The following is a 25118-nucleotide window of genomic DNA, read 5'->3' on the forward strand; positions in this document are numbered from 1 at the left end:
TTCATCAAACTGGTCATGTATATATTTACCTGAGCATCAGAGAGTCCAGTAGACCCACATCACTCCAGGATTTGTTAAAAAAAAAAAAAAGTTTTCTTCTGATTTTCCTGGTAGCAGTACCCCAATTCAGTACAATGGCACATGAAAAAACAGATTTGCAAGTTTTGGAGGAGGTAAAAAGTGAATCATCAGATTACTCATGCACAGATGATGAAGATGATCCATTATGGTAAAATATATGCTTTCATAACATAAGAGTGGTGTGGGTACATGATGATAATGATGACTTTGATGGCCACATGAGCCAAAGTTCCTGTGACAATGAAATGGAGCAAGAATCAAGTGATACAGACACAGGGAATACAGACCTCCTCGGTTGAGATAATGAAGAAAACAGCAATGTGAGTACATATTTGACTAGTTGAAATGTTGTGAAATGGCCAGGCAAACAAATGGAATGATTCAATGTTAGAAATAGGTCCAAAAATATAGTGAGGGTCTTAGCAGTGGTGTAATCTATTGGACAGAATGCCAGCACTGTCATTCATTGTTGGAGACTGTAAATGCTATAAGATGCTGTGAAATACATAAAGGCTGAAATGCAAGTAAAACAGTTTGTGTGCACCATAGCCGTATTAAAAATATATTTATTATGACACCTCACTAGCTGAACTGAAAACATTCATAGGTCTGCTGTACTTAGCAGGGATTTCTCATGGTAATCACAGGAATGTAAAATACTTGTGGAAAAGTGATGGGTCAAAATATGGCATAAAAATTTATGCCTTTGTAGATGTGAAAACTTATTATGCTTTCAATTTAGACATGTATCCTGGAACTCAGCCATTAGGTCCTCATTTGTATAGTAATAAACCGAATAATGTTGTAAACAGACTTTTTGCTCCCATCTCTCAAACTAATTGGAGTGTGACATTCAACACTTGGTTTACCCATTTCTAATTGATGTTACATATGTGAACAGAGCACAAGTTGACCAGCACAGGAACTGTACACAAGAGCAAAGCAGAAATTCCAAATGAGAAGTTGCAATTTCAAACCAGACAATTGTATAGTACAATTTTTAGATTTCAAAACGATATAACCTTCACCTTGTGTATGGCAAAGAAAAAAAAATTGGTACTTGTGATGTCAACATTTTACTATGATGAGGAAATCTTGATAGCAAAATTTTGACCAAACAGAAACCTCAGATTGAAACTTTCTAGAGCAAAACCAAAGGTGGAGTAGATGTTGTTGATGAGTATGCAGCAACTATGATGTAACTTGACACACAAAGCATTGGCCAGTGGTTGTTTTACTTGATTCTAAATGTGAGGCATAGATAGTTTGGTAGTTTACAAAGAAAATAGCAAGTGCAAAATATCATGGACATTTTCTTAGCGTATTGGTACTAGAGCTCATTGGAGATCACTTATAGCAGAGGAAAAGCAAATGTTTCTGCCCAGGGAACTACACAAAATATTGTCCACCACACTGATTAGCTGATAGGTAAACAGGCAGGTACAGCAGCACAAAGACCTACTATGACAACAGAAAAATCAAAAAGATGTCAACTGTGCCCTACAGAAGAAAACAAAACATATGTGCTACCAGTTTAAGTGATACTTGTGTATGGAACATGCAGTTGTCATGTGTGAAGACTGCCTTGGGTGTGACAGTTGAAGCAAAGATTATTTCTGTGGTAGATTATTGTTTGTGTTTACATTGTAGTTCCCGTAGGTTTTTCTTTTAAATGTTATCTTTAAGGTTTTGTAAGCAAGTAAGCAGCTAATGTGAAATTATTGATGCCTATTCTAAGCACTCCTGATATATTTGATATTTTATCGATATCTTATTTCCCTGCTAAGTGCATATTGTACAATATAGTGAGAAACGATAAAACAGAGAAGAGAGGTGATAAGACTGCCACATAGGAAAGGAAAGCTAAGCACACATACTATCACTGTAAGTGAGATGTATACATGGAACATGCAGTTGTCATGTGTGAAGACTGCCTTGGGTGTGACCTTTGAAGCAAAACTTATTTTTGTTATCGAGTTCTATTAGTATTTTCATTGTAGTTTACATAAGAATTTACTTCTGATGTTATTTTTTAGGTTTTGTAAGCAAGTACACAGCTGATGTGAAAATGTTTATTCTTCAATGCACAATGCATATTAAGAATTAATGCTTTATTGGTATTTTATGTTCCTATTAACTACACATTGTATAGTCTAATAAGAACCTCTTGACAAAATACTAAGACCAGCCACACATCAAAGATGTTATACAAAAAGGCCTGGAAAGCAAAACACATGTGCTGTCAGTGCAGTGATGCATGTGTGTTATTGCTTCTCAGCCTTTTGGCTAAGATCAAGTGTAGTGATGCATGTGTATAGAATGTGCTGCCATCATGTGTGCAGACTGCCTTAGATGTGATAATTGAAGTAAAGATTTTTTTTGTAAAATGCTTTGGATATTTTATTGTAATTCATTTATTTATGTTGTACTTTTTTAGACTTTGTACACCAAAAACCAGTCAATGTTGAAAATTTTCATGCTTTTTTATAAACACATACATAATAAATATTAAAAATTCAATATTTTATTTTTGTGATTTTTTTCTGTTAAGTACTCATTGTTTAATAGAGTAAAAGTCAAAATTAAAATTAATAATTCATCACTAGAAGTATTCTTTTTTTGGTGGTGGGAGTACCAGGAATTGAACTGAGGACCTCACGCTTGCCAGACAGGCACTGTGCCACTGAGCTATGTCCTGGGCCCCAGTAGAAATATTCTAAAGAGTAAATGTTGTTCTGACAGACCCATGTTTCTGTGCCTTTATGACAAAATAAGTGTTTTAATGTATACATTTATTCTTATTTTATTGAGCAAGTAAGAAGTAAGGCAGATCTCAAAATTGTATAGGTCAATGAATTATCACAGAAGGAATATACTGAGTAACTACTACCTGGACCAAGAGGTGGAACATTAGTGATGCTCCAGAAAACCTGCAGTTGCCCTCATTTTACCAGTATTCAGCTCACTGTTTGGAATAGTAATTACCAATTTTATTTTACTGTTAGTATACTCTCATAGGATCTTCTGGTGCATTTCTCTTCTGCTTGGCAAAATTGATGATTCAGTGGCCATACATGAGAAATTACTACCAAACTGTCTTCTAAAGTGGCTCTGCCATGCACCCAAGGTTATAGCAGCACAATTTGTTACAGCTAAATATTGGAGACAACCCAGATGCCCAACCACTGAGGAATGGATTAAAAAGTTGCGGTATTTTTATACAATAGAGTATTACTCAGCTATAAAAAAGATAAGGCTTTTGTAGGTAAATGGATGCAACTAGAGACCATACTCATAAGTGAAATAAATTGGACCCACATGTGTAAACATCATATTGTCTTCTTGGTGTAGGAACCTGAAAGAATAAGTAAAACTTGAAATGGATGATAGATGATAGAAAAGGGAAAGAAATTGCTCAAAGGAAGGAATGACTGGGAAGAGGGAAAGAAGAAAAAAGTAAGGAGGAAGGCAAAATATAAATATATATATGAATAGCTGCAATAACTGTATTGCTGATGTCTGATGATATATTGCAAGGAATAGTTAACGCTTACATTTTTTCATGTTTTGATCAATTTTGCATGCTTGTGTCTGGTAATCTGGGCAGCTGATTTGATGGTAACAATACGTAATGGAATTACCATGGTGAATTCCTGCCATCTTGTCTAGTGAGACTCTGTATTATCTCTGATGTTTTATCTAATAATTATTTTCTTATTCTCTTTAATGGTTTGAACAATCTTCCATTCTTACATCCGGTAATTTGAGTAATGCAATTGAGGATAGCAATATGTAATATAACAACCACTGTTAATTCATATTATTTTGTCTTGAAACCCTGTATCACTTTAAATGTTCTTGCTTTGGTTTGTTTATATCTGTGATACTGGCATACTGCTATTGTTCTATTTTTTGTTTGTTTGTGTCTCATTTACTACTCTCTTTAAAATAAAAAAAGAATGAGAAAAAATAAATAAAGTGTCTCTGCCAGTTCATACTGGCATAAGAAGTGTTCAACACTTCTAGTCTTTGTGGTTGATAGTCTGTTGTTGTGTTTTATTGGTCTTGTTTTACCTTCCTGGTGATTATCCAACAATATTCGCTGGTTTTAATGTTAACATCTTTATGTTAATAATGATTTGTGCACACAGGGATGTATTTGTTTTGCTGCTGGGACCCATCCCAGGGCCACACACTTACTAGGCAAGTGCTCTACCACTGAGCTACATTCTGTAATGTTAATGTATTTATTTGTCATTTGAATTTCTCTTCCTTTATGAAATGCTAGTTGAATTCTCTTTAATGTAATTTTTTTCTGTGGCTGTCAGGTGTTTTTTTTTTTTCCCTCAGAAATATATATTACTTCAGATATTCTGCACTACCATCTTGTTCCTTGTAATATTGTTTTCTGACCCAAATATCCCACTTCTAAAGTTTATTAATTTTTCTTTAGAATTTGTTGTTTAAAAATGTGAAAGCACTTTTCCTAATAAAGTACAAATTTTATTCTGTAAAATTTCTCCTTGCTTTAAATCTGTGGATGTTTTCAATGCTAAAATATAAGGATGAAACTTTATTTTTCATACTGTCATCCATGTGGCCCAGCAACATTGGTTGAGTCAAATGGAAGTTTGTTGCAAAGTGGAAGAGTCATTTTCACAGCAGCAAGAATAATCTCTGCCACTCAGGGGGTGTCTGTTTGTAAAGCAAAGTATGGGAAACTCAAGTAGGAAATTATCCCAGAGGAAGATGCTGTATTGTCAGTCTCCACACACACAGAGGGCATGACCTGACTTAGTGAGGTCACTGTGAAGTACTGTGGCAGGCAGAGGTAGAAGAAGTACTGTCTGACCATTGAATAGGTTTTTCTACGCAATAATGTTAAAATTTCAGGGGGTTAATTTTGATTCAATGAATTTTCTCCTTATAGAAATAGAACATGATACAAAATATACCATAGAGCATCAAACTTTGTATAGAAATGTTTTATCTAAATTTTATCTTCATTCTTAAAAGGTATGCACTGTGTTGTGACATTGAATGTACTTTTTACCATGGCCTAATCCCAAGACTACCTGAAGTCTTTGTTACTCTTAGACATCTCACTATGAAATGTCTTCAAGTTGCAGCTCATTAGTCTTGACTTAGCACACATGTCTGCTCAGTAGAATGGAAAGTGCTGGCCTTAAAAGCACTTTTCTTGTTGCACCTGTGTGTGTCGGGTTTGATGTTCTCATGTGTATTCTGCTGTAATGGGGTCACCATTCCATGGTCCCAGGCCTGGAATAAAGATTTTAACACCACTTTACCTGTAGATGTATTCAATTAGAGTTGATAGGAGCAGAACTACCATGAATAAAAATTCTTGACGAGGTGACAGACAGGACACTGAGGTACCTGAGAGTTCAGCAGCAACAAGGAGCAGTTCAGATGTCCAAACATAAAGTGCTTACTTTACCCATGCAGGGCCCTTCTGTTCTCTTCATTCCAGAACTCACTCTTTCATCTCATTTGTTATAGCCCAATTAAGGGTTTTCTTCTAGAAAAGTAAACGCTGCTTCTTCTTTCCTTCACCACTCACTTATTCGTTGCATGAAACATCAGGGCTCCAGCAATTGCAGCTGGGTTCAGAAAAATCCTCATTGAGTGCCTGGTTACTTGTTCTTCTTTCTCATTTTTTGATTCTTCAACTCTTCATCTGCACATCTTATCACCCCATTCAGTTTTCCCTCTTCTTTACTGGAAGAAGAACTGACTTGTGTCTTACGTACTCTTTAAGATTGTCACCTCTCCACAAATTGAAGCTGCATGAATATTACATTAATCAGTATATTCCTGATTAAAGTCTCTCTTTACCAGTTTTATCTTTCACAAAAGATTATTTTACAACCCGTTTTGGTGCCAGAGAAAACACTGCTGATTTGCTTCCAGAAGACAGACGTCTCCTGCTGTGGGCTGGGTCCATGTTAAGAGTTGAAACCATGATGTTAAACATTGTTTTCCATCCTGATATTTTCCAGCTCCCTTGTGGTTAGGCTGGGCCAGAGGACTCGTCATAGTCAATGAATCACTTCATGCAAAGCATTTCTACCATATGTTCCCCACTCTGATCATGATACAGATGCAAGAGATATGACATGGTGCCACCACCAGTCCGGGTTCTTGAGTTGCCTTGTGGAGCATCATGCACATACTTGGTCTGCCTAAAGATGTCACTGAGTAATTCGTCTCTGAATCCAGAGAAGTAGTGGGTAGTAATCTGGTCAAATTAGATGAATTTGGTAATTATCTCAGCTTTCAAACCACATGGGAGCATGGAGCCAGACTGATGAAAGTCAGTTTCCAAGAAGTCCAACCACAGAACACTGCTCATTTCAGTTTGGTGAACTCCAAATGTTCTGTGTTCAGGATACCAGAGGTGGTGTCCTGTGGGTTTTCCCATCTCCTCACTCCTGTGGGTCTTCTATCCCCTGGTCAAGCAGTAGGTGAAGGGGCCCCTCATTGGCCTGTGCATGGTGCTACCCTTTTTCAGTTCTGCAAAGCCATGTGTAGGAGTACAAGCTTATTGGAAAGTCCAATATTTCTTATGCTGTAGAGTCCAGATACTATGGGGTTTGAGAGTAGCTCCATCAACACAGAGAAGAGGAACATTTGTGGCCACAGGCCAAGGATTTTTAGCCACCATTAAAGGCTAGGCCAGTTTTTTCATAGAACTTGTAGAGGGTTATGGCCCTGCTAACACTTGGATGTTAGTCCATTGTCAGTGACGTTGGAAATAGGTCCAGAACTGTGAGAGAATAAGTTCCTATTTTAACACAGCCAATTTCAGATGACTTCTTTCAGTGGCAATTGCAAGTGAGGTTTTCTTGCAATTTAATAATACATTATGCAACTGTAACTGACATTAAGTGGTAATTCTCAAAGCTATGCTAATCTACTAGAAATTGTAGTTGAAGTGTTTCTGCCTCTCTTAAAATCAGCGACTGCAAGAACTCAACAAGCAGCTTGTTCAGTGTGATCAAAGAATTAATACACTGTGATTCTTTCCTTAGCAACAGAATCCTTTGCATGTGAGGTGCATAGTATTCCTTAAGGAGCTGTTCCCTTCAAACTGGGTATGGAGATCATTTTCTTTACTATAAAATAGATCTGATAACTTATGTCTTAACACATGTTCTTAAACTCATTGGACATTTTATTGTTTTCAGTTAACAATCCTGTTTTACACATGGGGAAGGTATCTGTTCTTGAAGATCATAAATTCTACAGCAAATTAATGGGAGCCTCTTTTTCATTATTAAAAATGAGAAAATTAGGATAAATCATCTGTTTACTTCTAAATTGTATCTTAAAATGTAAATAAAAACAAGTACAATATTTATAAATAAGTAACAAATTTATAGTATAAAAACTGAAACATAGTTGTATTATTTTCAGGTAACTTACGTGATTCACAGGACCTCTCTTAAGAAGGACATGGTATTTATGAAAATGTGTGATTGTAAATTTCTTTTGGTTGTATTAAATATGTAATTTAATTATTTCTTTCCTACTCACACATATGTTAAAACATTGAGTACATGAGAATTAAAGATAATAGTGTTTCATACATAAGTTTCGTACATAATAAATCACAAAAAATTCTGGGTTTAAGATACATTTTGTAATTCTGTGAGCGAGCATTTTGTGCTGGATTGATCTATTCCATTCCTTTGCCTTTGTGATGTGGGACTACAGGTGAATGGTTAGTGATCTGGTGCCTTAGAGCTTGGCTTTTCGAGGATGAGTTCACTCAGGCTTGATTTCTGCTAGCACGTGGCTGAGGCCATGTAGATCCAACTCTGTATCTCCAGGCCTTGTCTCAATGTATTCCGAGAATGCAGTTTGCATTGGGAAACTATTTTCCACAACCTGTGTTTTAACTCAAAAAATGTGCAGTTGGCCTGAGCAAATGAAATGGCAGAGGTCTGAGTCATCGTGAGAGGAGAATACATGAAGGTGTGGAGACCAGGGAACTTGTGACTGGAAACTACTACTTTAAAGGCATTCTCTAGTAAATGCACATCATGTACACTTGGCCTAGCCAGTCTTGGGACAAAAATGTTAAGTTACAAGATGCATAATTTCTGTGAAATTTAAACATGGAAAACCAAGAGATAGTATAATGAAAAACCAGTGTGGAGTCCTACATGGCACATTGATATTGACAGAAAGATAGATAATCCTGCTAAGTATTGTCTATACTTTAAATTTTATTGGCTACATGATATATCTTCCTTTGGCATACTTTAGTTTCATTAAAGAGACATCACTGCAACTTTGTATCTTCATGATAACATTTATTGTTAGTAAGTCACATAAGTCAGTGGCAAATAAATGTCTCCACACAGAGAAACATTATTTTCTAGTTGTTCCCCTTACCCCCAGCTACTTTGCACAGTAGACTTCAGCAATAAGGCACACCAACTCTAGTCTCAGACTCTCCATTTACCTTCTCTTTCATCTGTGATTTCAGAGTCCTTTGTGCATCTCCAAGAGCCAAGAAATGAATCCATCTGTGGTAAGTTCTGTGTTTATTCCTCAGCTTGTTTTACACTGTAGTTTAGGAACTTTCTTAGCATTCATTAATTAAACTGGGAAAGGAAAAATAAAACATAACAGAAAAATATAGAATCTGATCAAAAGAAGGCACACACACTTCAGCAGTTAGAGGAATGAATGTCTGGAAGTTAATGACCACCACCCTGAGCACCTCTTGTAAATGTAGCAGCCAGAGATAACTTGCATTAGCCTCATGATGTCTCGGTAAATTTGGTGTTAGAATATTTATACATAATAAATCAGGTAAATTTGCTTTTTCCTGATGTATACATTTGTACATTTTTTTGTTGGACTCCATATGTGCAAACATGGTAAAATTGGCAATGATACAGCTGTGTTATAAGACCTTATTGTCATCTTAATTTGGTGCAGATTGGTCTCGGGTCTTGTTGTTACCATTTGAAAATGACCTATTTATTATATTGATTGAAGGATCCTTAAGTGGAGTGTATGCTGAATTCTTACAATGCACGAACTATAAAACAGAGGGCTCATGGGTGACATAGATGGTATCATAGACATTGCTTCACTATCCACCTGGAAATAAACAGCTTACTTGGTTACCTAGTACTAAAAGAGAAATTGAGTGAAATTTATTTATTTATTTATTTATTTTTTTTATTTACCAAGCTAGTGTGGCTCCACAGAGCTTCTGGAAGACACCACTTGAGACATCAAACATGCAACATGTGGAGGAGAGAATCTGTGCTGGTCCATAAATAACTTACATTGCCCTAAGCTTGTCTCTGCAGGTTATAACACAGACTGTTCAAAGATACATTTCCCCAGAAATATTTCAATTGCTCATTTGCACCTTAACCTACTTCCTCTAGCCTTATTTCAGGCTTTCAAAATTTTACGAGGACATGAACGGACTCACACTGGTGAGAAACCCTGTGTATGTAAGCAATGTGTGAAAACTTTCACCACACACACTTACTGTCACATACATGAAAGGAATCACTCTGGTGAGAAGCCCTATGAAAGTAAGCAATGTGGGAAAGCTTTTAGCACACATGGTAGTTGTCAAGTATATGAAAGAACTCACACTGGTGAGAAACCCTATGTATGTAAGCAATGTGGGAAAGCTTTCACTATACACAGTTATTGTCAAAGACATGAACGAACCCACACTGGTGAGAAACCCTATGTATGTAAGCAGTGTGGGAAAGCTTTCAGCACACATGGTAATTGTCAAGTACATGAAAGAACTCATACTGGAGAGAAAGCCTACATGTGAAAGGCAATGTGGGAAAGCTTTCAAGCAACAGAGTAATTGTCGAACACATGAACAAACTCACACTGGGGAGAAACTGTATGTATGTCAGCAATGTGGGAAAGCTTTCGGCAAACACTGTCATTGTCAAGTACATGAAAGAACTCACACTGGAGAGAAACCTTTTGTGTGTAGGCAATGTGGGAAAGCTTTCAAACAACAGACTAACTGTCAAACACATGAACAAACAGTGGGAAAAAACATATCTGTAAGCAATGTGGAAATGCTTTCAGTACACACAGTGGTTGTCTAAGACATGAAAGGAATCACACAGGGTAGAAACCCTGTGTATGTAAGGAGTATAGAAAAGCCTTTGATTACTCTAATAATCATCATAGACATTGGAAAACTAAGAGGAAATTAACTTTGAATATAAAATGTGACTTGCACTGACATGAAAGGATAGTGAAGAGAAGCCCTTCCTTTGTATGCAGTATAAACAATCTTTGAGTACACAGGTATCATTGCATTCCTAAAAGAATTTATAGAGGGGCTGGGGATTTAGCTCAGCGGCAAAGCGCCTGCCTGGCAAGCGCAAGGTCGTGAGTTCGGTTCCCGGTACCGGAGAAAAACCAAAAAAAAAAAAAAAAGAATTTGTAGAAGAGAGAACCTGAACATATATGAACATTGTGGAAGATTTTTGTTTTTCTTAATGCATTAAAGTATGTGAAAGTATTCACATGAGAGGGAAGCTATGTGTATGCAATAAATGTGGGAAACCCTTCAGTTTTTGTATGCACTTTGAAAAACATGAAGAAGTTTCCATGGAAGAGTAAGTCTATGTAAATAATGTAAGAAAACATTCATCATTCTTGTAACATCAAAAAACTTGCACAAGCTCAATGAGATGTAGTATATATAGGAAGCCCTCCTGGATCTCATCTTGGTCCAGAGGAGCCCACTGTTATGGTTTATGTCTGTGTGTCCCCCCAAAGCCTCCTGCGGCCCTGGGGCAGGCTATTAGAGTTTGAATATGGGTGTGAGAGCTGCACCCGCCCAGGAGTGGATAGTTTGCATATGTAAAGGAGAGGAAAAGAGTGCTTGGGGCATTCCTCCCCCATTCCGAGCTGGTGTGTGGCTTGCTGCTTTGCTGTGCTGCCGCCCTGAGATGCAGCCCTCTGCCACGTGCCACTCTGCCTTATAATCCTGCCAAGTACAGATTAAAACTTCCACGAACTGTAAGCGAAATAAACCTTTCCTTCCTTAAATTTGGGCGTCAGATATTTTGTCCCAGCAGCAAGAAAAAAAGTAACCAAGACACCCACATTTGTAATCCCTGGGACAAGTTACTCAAATTCCAATAAATAATTCCAATCCACCACTTCCAGTGCAATCAATGGTGAGAATACTGACACTAAGGCATATTTATAGTTGTGGGTCCTAAGTCTAGCTAGAATGGTGGCTCATGGGAATAAAGGCCTCGACCAAGGGGTAAACCTGGGTTTCATTCAAAAGGGGGGGTGTCTCAGGTATGAGTGACTTGAGAAAGGCAGGAAGTCCGTGAGTGCTGTGAGCTGGGCTAGGTAGGAGGCCTGAAATCACTGCAGTATGCAGGAAGAGTAATCTGCATATCACAGATTGGGACAGTATCAGTTGTATTTGGGTTGGTGCTTCAGTTTTGATGTGTAATTATCATGCCCTGAGATGTCAGTGTCTTTCTCAAAGCTTACTCCCAGCTAACAGCATGGTGTCACTTGACCTAGCTCATATACTACTTGGGAGATAGGCTGGACATTACTAACCTGTCGCATTGCTTTAAAGACTACACCTTAGGGGATGGGGATTTAGCTCAGTGGCACAGCGCCTATCTGGCAAGCGCAATGTCGTGAGTTCGATTCCCAGTACCAGAAAAAAACAAACAAACAAACAAAAAATAAAGACTACACCTTAGCCCTTCTGCTCAATGCATTTGCATTGCTTAAGGACAATTGAGGGGATAAAGACATCCTAGCCAGCTCTGAACATATCACTACATGGAAGTAGGGCCAGGTTTAGCCAAAAGGGAGATCATTGCTCTTCTTTCAAGAAGAGCCATCATGGTGGTTCTCCACAGGTATAAATACAGAATGTGAGAAAGCCAAGAATCAGAGACAGAGAGGTGTATTATGAATGAGATACACTATTTTAAAGCACACATGCAGAGATATTCTTCCTCTATCTGTGGATTAATGCACTAATGGTGGCAGAAAGTGCATAATAATGTTAGACTCTGAACAACAACCTTGCATCCAAGCCTCCAGTACATGGCCTTAAAGGGAAATTTTACATGCAAACCATGACTTTAGTCAAGGTTTGGGGATATAGCTCCGCAGTATAGCACCTGCCTGACAAACTCAAAGTCCTGAGTTTGATTCCTAGTACCAAAAAAAAAAAAAATTGAATGGTAAAGTTTATTCATGCAACGACATTTTATTGAAACCTAAAGGAAATCCTTCATTTGTGACAATGTAATATATCCAAGAAGTCATTAAGTGAAATATGCCAGGAATAGATAAAAGATTGCATTTTTTCCATCCTTTAAAATAAAGAAGCAAAGAGGACAATAATTGTTGCCTTGTATCGGAGTAGGGAAATTGAGATGTTGAGAAAGCCCAGTGTGTCTCTTATAGAGTACAAAAAAGTGACATAGATCTAGTAGTGACTACAGTGGTTGGTGTAGTGGCACATAGCATTACAATTGGCTAAGAGATCTTAGGGTTTTTTCAATATACCCAAAAGGCAATTGTGTGATGCAAATGCTAGCTATGAAAAATGTAATAATTTCACAATATAAACATGAGGGTCAGGTGGCTAAGATGATAGCATGAAGTCTCCTGTGGGCTACTATTGATAGAGAAGTACAAAGTCTCATCAGCCTTTATATTGTTCAAATTGCCTCAGAGATTATGTGCCCAAATGTACAACTGAGCTGACAACAGTCCTATATTATGCTTATTCCAGTACCATTTTATTAACAGATTAAATATGCAGCTATTCTTATACCTAAGTTAAATTTGTTTAAAGGAAGTGGGTTTCTAAGAAAGAGCAATGGTGAGCCCTTGAATTTTTTGGCAAGTTTGGTTGTGATTGTTACTGCAATTCATAGGCTTATATCTTGTAACATTCAAGAAAATAAAGATGCCCAAATACAGTTTTCATCATGACTAAAACTGTTACCTTGTACATTCCACTGGGGCTGTACTTAATACTAAGCACTTCTATTATGGTTTTTGTTTGGCATTTTCAGTGCCATTCTTTGCATTTGATTATTTTTAATTATTTTCATTTCCAATGTTTACTATGTTGATACAGTCATTTACTATCATTTAGTGTTCATATATCTGTTTGATCTTTCCTGAAATTATAGTCCTCTCTCAATCCCATTCTCAGTATTTCATAAAATTATACCTCTGTTGTGGAACCTTGCTCGATTGCTAGTTGATAGAGCCTGCCAATCTGCTTAACATCATCCAGAAACCTGCTTGACGAACTACCTTGTGCTTAGCTCTAGCTTTGGTTTCAATTGAATACACTTCTCCAAATTATGCTGGAGTCTTTGTCCATCATCAGTGCAGTACATGGATATGAGGTTTTCAACATCTGAATAAGTTTCTGCCTATTCACATATTTGGGTCTTTTTATGGTATTAGTTTCTCCCAGGAAGAGGCAAAACAGAATGAGAAAAGGAGGAAACAATAACCACCAAGAAGATACCATTCACAAGAAAACAAATTTGCAAGTACACATACTGAAGTTATTTAATAGTAATATTCTTCAGAACAAGAAGAAAAGCCACCCACTTCACTCTTAATCACAGGAAAAATCTGTTACCTTTCCAATGCAGAGGGCAAGATGGACTTCTGAAAAGGTATGCCACAGTGAATAAGACCCTGGTGATAATGCAGCAACAGCTGAAAATGTTAACTCTGGTTAACATTTAGCCTGCTGTTCCCTATTCCCAGTGTGAAATGCAACCTCCTATACCCTAATATTTGCCAGAGGAGCACACTTACTTGCAGTCACTTTAAGGTCCTCATTGAAAGTATAAAATCCATCACTCCTTTCCCCAGAAACTACGTAAAGGAATGTATTTCTGAGCCTGACCTTCACAGATTTTTTATACACAAATTATAGATAGGCTCCAGCAAATTCATGCATGCCAAAATCAAAACTGTGTGTAGAATATCTGAAGAAAAGTAGGGTCACAGCCTCAGAAAGGAAACACTGAGTAGCCATGGCTTCTTCCTTCTGCGTGGCTTCTGCTTATGAGTTTGTAGCCTTCCACCACTGCAGCTTTTCTCTGTTCCTACTCTTCCTGTTGGTGTTATCTCCAGCTGGAGGACACCTGTAGGGAAGACTGCTGCCCAAAAATGCACCAAGGGAAATTCATTGCTTACATTCATCATCTGCATCACAACATTTATAAATTAAGATAAGAATGTACAGTCAATTTTTTGAGCAGGGTCTCACTATGTGGTTCAGCCTGGCCTTGAATTCATGGCAGTCCTCCTGTCTCAGCCTCCCGAGTTCTGGGATTACAGGCATGTGCCGCCATGCCCAGCTGAATATAAATCTTTGAACAGGACTTTGTGAGTCCTTGATTTATATTTTGTTAAGTGACGAAGTACAAAAGGAAATCCTAAGACTTTTGGGGGGTTACCAGGAATTGAACTTCAGACCTCACCCTTGCCAGGCAGGCACTGTGCCGCTGAGCTATATTCCATGGCCCCAATGCTAAGACATTTTATGTAGATTTAAAAATGGACAAATAAAAACACCTTTGAGCATACAAATAAGCCTACAAATATGTATAATCAAACCAGCTTGGGAAACAACTTATTAAACGTGAACTCTCCCATTTCCTCAGCTTCAGTAGTTCTTTTAAAGTCCTAGGTGGTGTGAAAGGGGATTCATCTGCTGTTTGCCTGGAGATTTTTATGGTCTCTTTGCCATTTGAAACTGTTTCTCTACCTCACTTCTATTACCACTGACTCACCCAGTCTTTTCTAGATACTAAACATTCTAAAACTGCATTTTTCTTTCAAAAATTTATGCCTGTTGCAGGTTTGTTACTTCTGAGGTTCAATCACAACCTATGTAAAACGGGGGTATTTTCCTGGGGCAAAGATAGAAAGTTCTCAAGAATCTATTATTTAGAGATGAAAATGGAATAGTCTTTGTTCTTTGGAGACATGCATGCCATTTGTCATTTGGCAAGTCAGTCATGCATCTCTTCCAGACAACTACTTTCTTCTCTATTTTTTTCTATTGTGACAAACCAGACGTGACCTACTATAATAAAAAAATAGAATAGTGCTTCCTTATCTGAGTGTGATATGATTCCATGTCCCCAATGTATGCTTCCAGCAGTGAATGATAATCACATGCACACACATACAGCATTTTATGTACATATAACTGAAAAAATTTAATTGATAAATTATATTCATGTAGAGACTCATAATAGTACTTAATAGTGAAATGGTTATAATAAAACATGTAAGTGGTGCCATGTGAATTGCTGTCTTTCTCTGAATGTTGCCTGTGTTATTGTACTCACCCTTCTTGTAAAGATGTGGCATCACACAAGAGCTATATGATGAGATAAATTGAGATAATGATGGATCATAGTGGCATGAGATTTAACCATGCTATGTGATGGCATATGATTTGAACCTCGCCAATTTTTATTTGTGAAATTTTTAATATTCAGCCCTGCTAAACTGGCTGAATTAACAAGTAGATAAAGAGGAGCTATGGTTATCTTAGCTGGTGCCACACACTGCCTACTGGACATACAGAAGCAAAGATTGTCCGCAAACCCAGCCAGCCCTGCATGTTAGTTTTTGGTAGGAGAATCTGCTGCTTCAGGTTTCATGCACTGAACTCACTTGCTTGTGATCTCCATATTATTGTGCAGCACACTGGATCTCCATTTCTGGGGTCCCAGTGTGGCCTCATACCTATCATTTGGAATTGTGCTTCTTGGAATCATAAAAGCCATGTGGATTTTCTTTAGAAACAAAGGATGCTGAAGTCCTTATAGAGCTACATATTCAGGATGCTCCTATTTATAGATGATTGACTTTCCTTTTGGAGGTATTGTTGAACTTTTATAAAGGAAAACAAAATGTCAGTAATTGGAAAATGAGATAGATATTTTACAAATGGAAACAGGATGATGAAATGGTTGGAAGGGGAGAAAGGAGATGGGAAGGGGAAGTAAGAGTGCAGACGTGCTGTGCACATGTGCTGTGCTCTGACAACAAATGTAAATGTTAACACTGCAAATATATATTAATAATATTTGTAGTATATGTGCTGCCAAAGTGAATGCTAACAAAATATTTAACTCATTAAAATTGTTTTGCTTTTGGCTTGTTGCTCTTGTCATCAGCTTGACTTGATGGAGAAATTCCATAAAACCGGGTGTATCACACTTCTGTGTGTTTGTATGTCCAAGAGCAAATAACTGCTATTGACTCATTGATCTGAATGGGCAACAATCATCAAATATCCCTTATACCATGAGAAAAGTAGAAGAAATGCATATATATATATAAAATCTCCAATGTAGTACATTAACTAACAGCATTGAACCCTGGAGAGAATACAGTGAGGTTATGTTATGTACATCAATAAAGTTGAAGTGGTTACAGATGTTCCTTGAGGTAGAAAGTGGAAGTATTTAGTCAACCCAACAAAGTTGAAATAAAATACATTGAATATGCACTTAATATATGTAATCTAATGAACATTATGGCTGCCCCTGCTGCATTAGCATGTAATTGATAAATTATGCACATGTAGACCTGTATACCTTATATTGACCTGATAACAAAGTTTGTTTTAGAACAAAATATAGAATAAAATATATAATTATATTTTACATATTATACCACATATAATTTATTAAATATAGCACATTTAAGAGTACTTGTTGTTTACTGTAGGTACCTTGTGGCTGACAGAACAGGGCCCATTGCTGCTACCCAACAGAAAGAGTATTGCAGTGGTAAACAGGAATATGTATGTATCATTGAAATAGGTTATCTTTAGCTGTTTGGGGAAGATACAAACAAGAGGAAGCACTACACTGAATGGAATTACTATTTTAGTAGTGCAAGTACTATTTTACTATTTAATATTTTGTACACTGATTTCCCTAGTGATTGAACTAGTTTACATTCTCACCAATGATGTTGAATTATTTCTTTTCCCCCTGCAGCCTCATGACTGTTTTTTTATTTTGAATTCTTAGTGATATATGCTCTGTTATGGTTGACACATTGTGTCAACTTGAGGAGTCTAGAAGCTTAACTGAGTGACTCAGCAGTTCTACATCCTGGGGTGAAAAGGACATGCCCTTCCTGCTCTAGGATGTTGTTCATTGTGTCAACTTGAGAAGTTTAGAAGGTGAAGTGTGGAACTCAGCAGGGAGCCAGGGCCTTTACTTTGTATTGATCCTGAGCCTGTGCAAGATGAAGGCATGGAGATGGTGTGGGTGTAGAGGATCACCTCCCAGGGTGGCTAGGCTGCATACAAGAAAAGGGAAGTGAGGAGGGACTGATTCCTGGTTCTTTGGAGGAGCTCCAGTTTTCGCCTTCACCTTGGCAGACTGTTCAGCTTCCGCCTGGGACTCTTTAGCCTTCATCGTAGATTCTTCAGTATTCTGTTGCAGACCTATCCTGACACGGACTTGAATGGACACTGCAGTGAGCTCCAGGCCTTGGACTGGGCTCTTCAACCTTCAGTGTGCAGACACCCTCTGCAAGCTTCCTCATCCAACTCTGTGGCTGACCATTGTAAGCCAAACTTGTAATTTCTTGTACCTTTGTATACCTTGTGTTTATCTGTTTCTGTAGTAAACCCTGACTGATACATGCTCTTTGTGGAATAAAAACAGTTTCAATTTGCATTTCTCCATGGAGCAAAAATGCTGAACATGTTTTTCAGCTGTTTATTGACAAATTGTACTTCTTCGTATATATGCATTTCACTTTCCCCTTTTTTCTAGATACTAGTACTCTGCAGAGTAGATACAAAACATTTTACCATTTTGTAGGTTATTTCTTCACTCTGTCATTTGCTTTCATGTCCATCCATTTTTTCAATTTTATATAATTGTTTGCTGTGTCTTATTTTCTACTGAAAACTCGAGGAACAACATTAAGAAAACTAATTTTTTCATGTTTCTTCTATATTCAGACTAAGGAATGCCTGTCTTATTCATGTTTGTTTGTATTTTAATCTGTGATCAGGCATGTATATATGGTTGCTGTACAAATATTACCATGAAGATTATTTCCAGAGCAACAGAAACATGATTTGCAATAGTGATATTTTACCCCATCCTAGGTTTATGTTCTTAACCTAAACTGGATTCTTTCCTTAAACTTAAAATGCAGACATAAAAAGAACTGTTTCAGTTTGTGAAGGAATCCACCTAAATTGCCACCCAATCCTGGCTTCAAAGTCATGATCATCCTCTGCCTCTTCTGATGCTGGTACTAAACAAATGCAGCATTACATTTGGCTTAGACCTTTATATCTTAAGTGAGGAAAGGACAAACACTGATGTGTAAAATAATTCTGATACTAGAGAGTAAACCTAGGAGTCCTAAACCACTGAGCTACCTCAACAGAACTTCAACATATACTTTCAGACAGGATCTCAATAAGTTGAATAGGCGTGCCTCAATTTTGTTTTCCTCTCATCTCGGCCTCCTGAGTTGGTGGGATTACAAACATATCTCACAAGATTTTTTTCATGGTAAAATAATGGAAAAGTAAATGTGCTTGCAATAAAACATCTTGTAGTTTCAATATGCCATCACAAGCAGGAATAGCAGTACACACTACATACATTCCTATTGATGGTAAGAAGCAGAAATTTGCTGTAGAGAAGTCAGGCCTAAGTTGTAGGGTATAAAAATTGACACTATACTCTGCAGTGTAATATTTCATGAATTATAGCAGATATTTCAGATGTTGGTGAATAATTTGCATCTAAGCATAATTAAGACTAGGGCAAGCTGTACTGTTTTTGTATTATGGGTATTTAAAAATGAATTGTTCACCTACGTTTTCATGATACCATAGGTTTGTAACACTATAACCCTATCAAAGATTGAGCAGGTTTTTTTGAGAAGATTGTTTAAAACATTTTACAAAATATTTCAATGTTAAAATGATATTTAAAAATACAGGTTACAGGAGTCTACCTGGGATACACTTTGTATACACTTTGAGCTAGTCTATGTGCTTGAAGGCGTCTGTCACATACCTCAAACATTATACATTGCTCCCTATGAATAATGAAAACTGGCATTGTATAAATTTATCTCTGAAGTTAGCAAAACAATACAATCTGAATTTTAATTTAGTAAATGCTACTTTTTAAAAAACTGACATATCTCTCATGAATTAAGTTTTCCTTTGTGGCATTATTTCCACTTATTAGGTAAAAACAATAACAATGGCCAGAAATGGCAGGAGGCCGAGGTTGGAGTACTGCCATGAGTTTGAGGCTAGCCTGGACTACACAGTAAGCTCAAGGCCAGCCTGAACTACACAGTGATACCCTGTCTCAAAAAATATGAATACTAAAGACAGAAAGGCATCACAGCATCAGGGAAAAAAAGACATTTGCCTCATTACATTCAATAGCAATTATTCTCCCGAAAACTTCACTGTTGACAAAAATTACTTCAAAAGTGTTGTTGCTGATAAATCATACCATCATTTATAATTTTGGATTATTATAATTCATGATATCCTTCTGGAGACAAGTTATAGTCCTGCTGGTCTATGGCAGTCAGAAAATAACAGCAGTTTGAGTTATTTTTGGTATACATGGTTGAAAAATTACCACCAAATTATGTCACTGGAATATAAACAAAAGCACAATTTTGATGGTAAGAAAACAAAATTTTATGTAGATGATAATATTGGGCCTAATATGAAAGAAAAATAGGCAAAATTATGTACATGACATACTATACAATAAGCAGGTATCTTGTCATATGAGAAACGTAACATGCTAATCTATAAGTTGTGCAGAAACAAATCAACTTTGTCCAAACATGTTCACAAGTCTCTGAAAATATTTTAATATAAAATATGGCATCAAATTAAAAGTATCTCCTGTTACACAGAATACAGACTATATACATCAAAAATTTAAAAGGTAGTGGGAAAATCCCAATAATTAACAAAAAGCAATTAACAAAATTAAGTTTTTAGTGGCCTATACTTCCTAATTGTAAAGACTAAACAAAAACTACATAAATACTAACACTAATTGAAAGTAAAAAATATACTTCAATTTATCATGCTTAACTAAGACATAATGTATTAAGCTCAAAGATATTTACATAAAAATACTGTTCTGTCAATTCATTTCTATATTAAGTACTACAGACACATAATTCAGATATTTAAGTGATTTACTGAGAAACACAAAATATATGGTACTTTAGGATATTTCTATCTGGGATTGTATTTTTGGAAATTTTATGGAGAAATATTGACATTAACCTTTTCATAGTAATTATTCCTGCAGTTCTCCACTACATGAGAAACTTTCACAGGAATTTCAAAATAGGCTTATATATATAGTTTCTCTCCAGTGAGATTTCTTTCATTTATTAGACAATAATCTGTATAATCCTTACATTGTTTACATACATAAAATTGCTCCTCACTGCAAGTTTTTGTCTTTGACAAGCTTTAGTAGGCATGCCAAAAGCTTTCCCACACTGCTTTCATACATAGAATTAACACTAAGTGTGAGTTCTTTCATGTCTTTTACAATGATAAGCTTTACTAAAACCTTTCCCACATTGCTTACATACATAGGGTTTCTCCCCAGTGTGAATTCTTTCATGCATTTTACAATAACTTTGTATAGTAAAAGCTTTCCCACATTGCCTACATACATAGGGTTTCTCCCCACTGTGAGTTCTTTCATGTATTTTACAATAATTTTGTGTAGTAAAAGCTTTCCCACATTTCCTGCATACATAGGGTTTCTCCCCAGTGTGAGTTCTTTCATGCATTTTACAATAATTTTGTATAGTAAAAGCTTTCCCACATTGCTTACATACATAGGGTTTCTCCCCAGTGTGAGTTCTTTCATGTCTTTGACAGGTACTACGCACACTGAAAGCTTTTCCACATCGTTTGCATACATAGGGCTTCTCCCCAGTGTGAGTTCTTTCATGTCGTTGACAAGATTTAGGCATGCTAAAAGCTTTACCACACTGCTTACAAACATAGGGTTTCTCCTCACTATGAGTTCTTTCATGTATTTTACAGTAATTTTGTGTAGTGAAAGCTTTCCCACATTGCTTACACAGATAGGGTTTCTCCCCACTGTGAGTTCTTTCATGTCTTTGACAAGAACCTTGTGTATTAAAAGCTTTCCCACATTGCTTACATAAATAGGGCTTCTCCCCAGTGTGAGTTCTTTCATGTTTTTGACAAATACCACGCATGCTGAATGCTTTTCCACACTGACTGCATACATAGGGTTTCTCCCCAGTGTGAGTTCTTTCATGTCTTTGACAAGTACCACGCATGCTGAAAGCTTTCCCACACTGCTTACATACATACGGTTTTTCTCTAATATGATTTCTTTCATGCATTTTACGATGATATTGTGCACTAAAAGCTTTCCCACATTGCTTACATACATAGGGCTTCTCCCCACTGTGAGTTGTTTCGTGCATTTTACAGTAATATCGTCCAGTAAAAGCTTTCCCACATTGCTTACATATATAGGGTTTCTCCCCACTGTGAGTTGTTTCATGTATTTTACATTCACTGTGCCTGTTGAAAGCTTTCCCACATTGCTTACATACATAAGGTTTCTCCCCACTGTGAGTTTTCTCATGTCTTTGACATGTACCACGCATGCTGAAAGCTTTTCCACAGTGCTTACATACATAGGGTTTCTCTCCAGTGTGAGTTGTTTCCCGTATTTTATATACACTGTGTGTGCCAAAAGCATTCCCACATTGCTTATATACATAGGGCTTCCCCCTACTGTGAGTTCTTTCATGTTTTTTATAACAATTTTGTGTACTAAAAGTTTTCCCACATTGCTTACATACATAGGGTTTCCCTCCGTTGTGATTTCTTTCATGGATCTGACCATCATTGGGTATACTGGAGGCTTTAAAACTTTCCTTATATACAAAGGTCTCTCTACAGTGAGTTCTTTCACTAAGATCAGAGTAGGATTTCCCACATGGATCATATTTGTAGGGTTTTTCTTCAGTCTTTGTCCTTGCATCCTTCTGAATGGACTGGAAATCACGGCAGGATCTTCCATGTTTATTACATATATGCAGCTTCTCTTCCGATTCCAAATACTCCGACGTCTTTAGTCCAGTGTGAGCAGTGATGGGCGTATTTAGTGACAAATGCCCAATGAGGGGCTTTCCACAAGCAAGGCCTTCAGCTGGTTTTAAGCCAGCTTGTTTCATGTCTACATTAGCATCTGGAGTCCAAAGGAATATTTCCTCATATTGATTCCAACATTTATTTTGATAGCATTTCTCAACTTCATTTCTGTAGAGAAAAAAAAAAAAAAAAAACAGTTGCAATACAATGGGCCTCATATTAATCATTTAGCACAAGTTCTGTTTTGATGCCTTCTAAGAAATTCTGACAATGAATTAACTGAATGCCCTGGAGGATACCATCAAATCAGCCATTCCCAAGAGTGGTATTTGGGAATTTTTAAATTAGTACATTCTGCAATACAGAAGATTTAGTTTCATTTTGGGCAAATGGTATATATGTATATCACATACTGATCATTTTGATAGCTTTCCCCCCATCATTCTCTTCTCCCCACTCTCCTTATCCTGTTTATCTTCCCAACAACTCAGCCTTTCTGTTTTTAATAGCCTTTTATTTTACTCCCTAATTTGTATTTTTGGTGTCTGATATGAGAGAAAATATGTGACCTTTCTATTCTGTGCCTGACTTCTGTAACTTAATATTAGAGGATGAAGATCCACTCATTTCTTTTGCCAAATGACATGATATCATTCATCTTTATGGTTGAATGTATGGCACATTTCTTTTCCTTTATCTTTTCAGTTGTGGAATTAAACACAGGTCTTAGCACTGAACTGCATCTGTACCTTTTTCATTTTATTTTGGGAGAGATTCTCACTGATGATTAAATTGCTCAGGCTGAGCTTCAACTTGCCATGCTCTTGAATCAGCTTTCCAGAGTGTGAAGAATATCAAAAATCACACAGAATCTATCAAAATTTTTCTTTAGTCATCCACCCAATGATGGACAGCTATTACATATGCCATTTTGACTATGTGTATGCAAGTATGTCAGTATAATGTGATGATTTTAACTCTTTTGGGACCATGCCCAGGAGAGGTATTCCTAGATCAAATTAAACTTCTATTTGTACTTTTCGAGATGTCTGTATGCTGATTATCAGACTGGCTACACTATACTTAACATTCACACCAACAATGTTGGAGGGTGCGCCTTAAGAATTTTAAAACATGAAGGGACTCAATTCTCTTTAGGATGACTTAAAAACACTTGTTATTGGGGCTGGGGATTGAGCTCAGCGGCACAGCGCCTGCCTGGCAAGCACAAGGTCATGAGGTCGATTCCCAGTACCAGAAAGAGAAAACCCCCAAAACAAAAACAACAAAAATCGGCCCCATGCTGTGTGCGCCCTGCGCCAAATAAACAAGTGCTCCAGGAGCTGCTGGTCCCACAGTTCGAGTCCATGATTTACTCACACTGCAACAGTTCCCAGCTGAAACTCTCGGAGAGAGCCAGGTATTTCCCATCTACCTCCTGAGGGCAAAGCGGGTGACCCAGGACCCTGCCGCTATTACAGACTGAGTCTCTGCCCTCCCTGCACCTGCAGCAGAGAGGAGGTCCTTACTCAGAAGCCCCAGGGACTTCTCTGGCTGAAGGGGAAGGCCTGTGAAGACTCTCCCTGCGTGGGCCCTGCACCGAGTGACTGAGTGCTCCAAGAGCTGCTGTCCCACGGTTCGAGTCCATGCTTTACTTTCGCAGGACCCTTTAGGAGGTCGAAGGCACGGGCAGTCTGTGATTGCTACCCATTCGGCTGCATTTGGTTCCTGTATGTGTCCTAAACTGACTGGAGACACAGAATCAGGTGGTTCACAAACTGTCTACCCTGCAGGTTGTGTCTGGGTTTTCCCTGTACCCTGAACTGCCTGGGGACATAGGTCCAATGGACTGGGATTGTCACACCAGTGCAACCCAAGTCTGAGCCGTGCACGTGCCCTGAACTGCAAGGGGATGCTGGCTGAGACTGTCGGCCATCAGCTGACACCAATGCCCACATCTGAGACCTGAGATAACTAGATACAAATCAACAACTGCCAGAAAACCCAAGACTAAGTAGCGCTTCTCAGATGTCACTCAGGGGCAAACCTGACCAACAGGAAAACTAGGGACACTAGTGGCCTGTGCTGTGCAGCTGCTGAAGAGGGAAACTGAGCTTTCTGCATCCGGTAGCAAACATGACAAAATGAAGGACTAAAACACAATCCCAGAACTCCACCCCGCTCAGAACAAGTCCAGGAGACATCGACATAGCAGAACTTGGTAAAGACATTACCTGAAATGATTGCAGTGGAACTAAAGAAACAACTCCAAAAGGCCATAGAAGAGATGAGATCAGAAATAATCTCTCAGGCAAAAAACGAAATGACAATAATAATGAAAGAACTGCTCAAAAAGTCTGAAGAAGAAACATATAAGAAAATAGAAGAACAAAGGCAAGGGACAGAAGCATTTAATGAAAAATATACAAAGGACTTAGAGCACGAACCAGATTCAAAGAGACTTCCAGGAAAACAAAGCTGCAAAAACTGCTGGAATGAAGCTGAAGATAGAATCTCAGACCTTGAAGACAGCATGGCAGGTAGTGACCGTGAAAGAAAGGTACTTGTAAAATCAACAAGGATCCAGGAAAAGTCAGTTCAATAGCTGCAAGATGAGGCAAAGAGGAATAATGTACTACTTATAGGAGTCAATGAAACAGCAAGAGGCAACACAACTGACATAAAAAGAACATTTGCAGAAATAATAGCAGAAAATTTCTCAAGCATGGAAACAGAATCTGATATACAAGTAAATGAGGCATACAGAACTCCA

At 37.6% G+C, this 25118-nt stretch overlaps 1 protein-coding gene across 2 annotated transcripts in view; it reads right to left on the reverse strand.

Annotated features, from left to right (window-relative positions):
- Nucleotides 1-20025: 20025 nt before the first annotated feature.
- Nucleotides 20026-25118, reverse strand: part of LOC102006911 (zinc finger protein 14-like) — a 37059-nt gene continuing 31966 nt past the window's right edge. For both annotated transcript variants that reach the window (XM_013512776.1, XM_005381977.2), the window contains one exon: nucleotides 20026-22513. In XM_013512776.1, the coding sequence (XP_013368230.1) occupies nucleotides 20722-22428 (1707 nt within the window). In that variant the 5' untranslated portion in view covers nucleotides 22429-22513 and the 3' untranslated portion in view covers nucleotides 20026-20721. The remainder of the gene's footprint in view (nucleotides 22514-25118) is intronic.

The sequence above is a fragment of the Chinchilla lanigera genome, unplaced genomic scaffold, assembly GCF_000276665.1.
Source record: "Chinchilla lanigera isolate Chin_1 unplaced genomic scaffold, ChiLan1.0 scaffold00016, whole genome shotgun sequence".
Taxonomy (NCBI): domain Eukaryota; kingdom Metazoa; phylum Chordata; class Mammalia; order Rodentia; family Chinchillidae; genus Chinchilla; species Chinchilla lanigera.